This window comes from Apium graveolens, chromosome 9 (assembly GCF_009905375.1).
Source record: "Apium graveolens cultivar Ventura chromosome 9, ASM990537v1, whole genome shotgun sequence".
Classification (NCBI taxonomy): domain Eukaryota; kingdom Viridiplantae; phylum Streptophyta; class Magnoliopsida; order Apiales; family Apiaceae; genus Apium; species Apium graveolens.
In genome coordinates this window covers 105,554,749-105,560,086 of record NC_133655.1, presented here as the reverse complement: position 1 = coordinate 105,560,086, position 5,338 = coordinate 105,554,749, and the positions used below count along the sequence as shown (strand labels likewise).

The 5,338-nt window shown below is 38.8% G+C and overlaps 1 protein-coding gene across 1 annotated transcript; it reads right to left on the bottom strand.

Annotated features, from left to right (window-relative positions):
- Positions 1–2,024: 2,024 nt before the first annotated feature.
- On the bottom strand, positions 2,025–2,630 carry LOC141685456 (uncharacterized). Its single transcript, XM_074490555.1, has one exon. It carries the CDS (start codon positions 2,628–2,630, stop codon positions 2,025–2,027), a length of 606 nt encoding a protein of 201 aa, XP_074346656.1.
- Positions 2,631–5,338: the final 2,708 nt, after the last annotated feature.

Sequence of the window (5,338 nt, the reverse complement as noted above, 5' to 3'; positions counted from 1 at the left end):
ATTATTTATTAATAAAATAATTACACGATATATCCCGGATATTACAGTTACAATGTTGTATTTTGTTATAATTGCACTTGTTGTTATTTTGTTGTTTGATTCGTTATTCTTACGTAGGTGCATGCACTCGTAGGTTGGTTAAAATGCCTTATTCCCTCTTAAAACACACCAAGTAGTTATTCATAATTCGTAGAACGTCATAAAGATATGTAAATATCGTAGTTATTGTAATAGACGTCATAGTATTTTATCATCAACTACATTCGTCAAGTGTCTATAGCACTTTCGCAGTAGCAAAATTTGTAGTTGGGTGATCAGCCCTGTGTGAGTTTCATCATTATGTATAAATGGAAATAATATTGTAGAGTTTTAAAGAATAGAAGTGCATAATTAAATTAAGTGAGCAAGCATACTCTTACATGTTGATTAATGTAACTCGCAATTTGGATTAGTAACTTGAAAATGTAAGCATAATCATATCGCATAGTAAAGTAGCTCATAGCAAGTTGAACACAAAATTGATCTTTCATAGATAATTCATCAAATGCAAATAATGATAAAATAGCAAACAATCTCATGCTAAACATAAGCGACTACCAACAACTAAGTATGTCCTAATCGACTTATTGATCAACGACTTCTAAAAACCGAAACTTAAAAAGATGAGATAAAAAACTTTACACGTGATAAAGTTTTAGATGCAAAGTGTTCCAGCTTCTTGGTATTTGTGTTGCGTCCATACTTGATAACCGGTAAGCCCCATGTCCAACGATGGCATCAATGAAGTAAGGGCCTTCCCAAGTCTCAGCAAATTTCCCTGCCGTCACGTCCACAGTGTTTTGGAACATTTTTCTTAGCACCATGTCGCCAACACGGAAATTTATTATGTGAACATGTTTGTTGTAGGCATTAGCCACCCTTTGTTGATAAGAAACTAACCAAATTTTTGTCATTTCTCGCAATTTATCCACAGTGTCTTTGTTGTATGACAACGCTATGTTGTTCATGTCACTCGTCAAGAGCCCATATCTTGCTGTTGGTATCATGACCTCTGTTAACAACACAGCTTTAGTGCCGTAGACTAGACTGTATGACGTCTGTCGTGTAGATGTTTTTGGAGTTGTCCTGTCCGACCACAACACCCAAGGTAGTTCTTCATCCCACTTTCCTTTGCATAACATCAACCGTCTCTTTAGATCGTTGATTATGATTTTGTTGCTTGACTCAGCTTGTCCATGGGCTTGAGGATATCTTGGTATCGACTTAATCAGATTAATGTTCCAACATTTGCAAAATATTTGAGTTTTTTCACTTATGAACCGCGACCCATTGTCACAAAAGATCTCGGATGGCACACCAAACTTCCAGAGAATGTTTCTTTTAATGAATGAAATTACCTCCTTTGACGTCACTTGCTTGAACGCCTCTGCTTCAATCCTCTTTGTGAAATAATCAGTCATGGCCAACATGAACACCTTCTGTCCTGGTGCAGGTGGCATTTTTCCCACGATATCCATTCCCCACCTCATGAAAGGCCAAGATGGAATGGACATGCTAAGATGTTCAGACGGTTGGTGTATGACAGGTGCATGTCGTTGGCAGACATCACATCTTTTTGCATAGTCTAGAGCATCCTGTCTTAGTGTCATCCAATAGTAACCTAAGCGTAAAATTTTTAAAGAAAGATTTCTTCCATTAGTGTGATTTCTACATTCTCCTTCGTGTGCATCCCTTAGTACCATGTTTGCCTCATGTAATTTCAAACATCTCTGTAGCAGCCCCGTGGAAGATTTTTTGAATAATTCCCCATTTATGATCGTAAACCTTGATGCCTTCATCCTGAGGATCCTTGCTTCATTATTGTTGGTTGGCATTGTTCCAAACTGCATAATCCTTGTATTTCTTCATCCAGCTATCTCCATCTTCATTAGTATTGTCATCACGTTGATCAAGAGTCATTATTCTAGATTTAAGAACCAGTCTTTCCATAGAAGGCTTCATGATATGGACCACTGGGATGTTGTTTAAATATAATCTTTTGAACCAGCTCCCAATCCGGATAATGCATCAGCTTGCATGTTACTTTCCCTTGGAACCTGTTGTATGCCGAAGTTATCGAAGTGGTTGGTTAACCCTTTGGTGATGTCCAGGCATGCAACCATCTTGGGATATTTGGATTCATAAGACCCCTTGACGTGATTAACAATGAGTAAGGAATCACAGTTGACGTCAATATTCTTGATCTTCATATCTTTAGCAATTGTAAGTCCCATGATCAATGCCTCATATTTAGCTTTATTTTTTGTGGCTTTAAAGTCACAACATATTGATTGAGCTACCATATCCCCCTGTGGAGATTTGAGTATAAGCCCCAATCTTGTTCCATTGACATTCAATGCCCTATCTGTGTACAATGTCCAAGGCTTCACATCTACTCTTGAAAGAATTTGCTGAAATTCCTGCTCAGCATCTGTCATTTGGCTTGGACTAAAATCAGCCAAGGATTGTGACTTTATCGCAATCCTTGTGTCATACGTGATGTCGTAAGTACTTAGTCGTATTGCCCATTTTGCCATTCTTCCTGTCAGATCAGGTTTACTCAAAACATTCCTCAAAGGGAAGTTCGTCATGACATGTATCTTGTGTGACCCAAAATAATATCTCAACTTAGTGAAAGTCATAGCTAATGTAAGTACTAATTTTTCAAGAGACGTGTACCTTGTTTCTGCATGTACCAAGCTCTTGCTGACGTAGTACATAGGCGACTAGACACCTTCACTTTCTTTTACAAGGACGCCACTTACTGCATGATCCATTAGAAATAGATACATGTACAGGTCCTCTCCTTGAATGGGCTTGGACATAAGTGGTGGTGTAGTTAGATAACTTTTCAAGTCATTCAAAGCAGCTTCATGTTTATCTGACCACAAGAATCCTTTGTTCTTTCTCAACATGTTGTAAAAAAGTTTGCACCTATCCGACGAACGTGAAATGAACCTGTTCAAGGCTGCAACCCGTCCTGTCAGTTTTTGGACGTCTTTGACATTCGATGGACTTTTTAATTCAAAAATCGCCTTCATTTATTATGAACTTTCTTTGATTCCTCTTCTTGTCACCATATGTCCAAGGAACTTTCCTGACGACACAATAAAGTTGCATTTAGACGGGTTCAACTTCATGTTGTATGACCTTAGTATATCAAATACTTCTTGAAGATCATGAACATGATTTCTACGTTAACAAACTTGATAACCATGTCGTCAATGTAGACTTCCATCGTCTGCCCTATTTGGTCTTTGAACATTTTATTGACAAGTATTTGAAACGTAGCCCCAACATTTTTTAGTCCAAAAGGTGGCTAAGTAATAATATATCCCCCTGTCCATTATGAACGCAGTCTTCTCACAGTCAGATGGTTCCATTTGAATTTAATTGAAGCCACTCGATACATCCAGGAATGTTAGCAACTCATGACCAGCTGTTGAGTCCACCATGGTGTCAATGTGAGGTAGTGGATAGGGGTATTTAGGATAAACCTTGTTTAAGTCCGTGTAATCAACACAAACTCTCCATTTCCCATTCTTTTTTTGTACAATTACGACATTCGCTAACCATTCTGGATAATAGACTTCTCTAATCATCCCAGCCTTTATGAGTCTTTCCACTTCGTCGTTTATTATCTTGTTTCTTTCTGCTGTAAATTTCCTTCGTTTTTGCTGAACATATGTGTAGTTGGGATCAATGTTTAGCTTGTGTGTGATGACATTTGGATCTATTCCTATTATGTCGTCATGTTCCCATACAAAAGCATCCAATCTCGTAGTTAGGAAGCTTACCAAGTTAGCTTCAATTCTTGGGGAAAGGTCTTCTCCTATTAGCACCTTCTTATCTCCCGTCTTCAGGTCGACTTCAGCTAAACGTTCTGGTCCTGTAATTGTAGTTACAGGCATTTCATTTCCATGATGTTGGACGGTTGGTTTCAGACATGTCATGTAGCAGTACCGAGCCATGTTTTGATCCCCTCTTATTTTCTGAGCTCCCCATGGTGTTGGGAATTTTAGCACTTAGTGATACGTGGATGGTACTGCCTTCAAGTTGTGGATCCAAGGCCTTCCCATGATTATATTGTAACTCGAATCCATATCAATTATACAGAATTTTTCCAAGAGATTGACCCCTTGGGCATATGTTGGCAATGTGATTCCCCCAATTTGCGTTTTATCTCACCACTAAATCCCACTAGTGTCGTCGACTTCTTGATCATATCACTTTCCGCCAATCCCATTTGTGTTAGTGTGCTAAGCATCATGATGTTGGCAGCGCTCCCATTGTCCACCAATATTATTTTGATTAAGCAATTTCCCACAGGTAGTGAGATAACTAGTCCATCTTAATGTGGTTCACGTACGTTTCTTTTATCTGATTCGTCAAATATTAAAGACAGCAGACTGTCATTGCCAACTCCCACTTGTGTGACTTGTATATCTATTTCTCTGGACGCTCTTTTGGCCTGTGATTATGTTGATCCACATATCTCTTACCCACCTAAAATGAAGTTAATGACCTTGTGATGTGGTGGAGGTGGTGGCTGTCTTAGTGGTGTCATGTTGTCCTTTCTAGGCGACATATCCTTCTTGACATAAGACGTCTTTTTTGACATCATGAAATCCGTGAGATATCCTTTCCTGGTCAGAAATTGTAGCTCTTTTCACAAAGCCACGCAGTCATAAGCCTTATGTCTGTAATCTCCATGATAGTCGCACCATAGTTTGGAATCCGGGTTCGCTTTAGGCTTGTTGCTCTTCACTGGCCACTTGACTATACCTCCCAACTTGGTGAACTCCTTCATCATGGCTGAGGGTGTTATCGTGAAGCCATAGCTGTCATAATTTGGAGGCAGATTAGGGTCCTTTCTCCAGTCATTACGTTCCTCCCCTTTCCACTCGTTAGATACTCGCGTGGAGTTAACATAGACTTCATCCCTGAAAGGTCTTGTATAGGGCTTGTAATCCCTGAATTTTGGCGTTGTAATCTTTCTTGATGGTTTGTAATACTTCTTGTCTTCTTCCATTCTGTCTTCTTCCAGTCTCACTTGTGCCATAACTTTTGTGATGCCCTCAATCTCAGGATTAGGAAATGAGGATGCACACAACAATAAATTATTATAAAATATGCATAAACCCCGATTAACTACTAACAGGGTTAAACAAGATAAAGGCTGAGACAAGATTACAACTACCAACCATAATATATAAATTACAACCCAAAAAACAAAATTTACATAATCGATTCCGACTTAGAACCGACAGATAACCCATTTTATCTTTACAACTTTCCG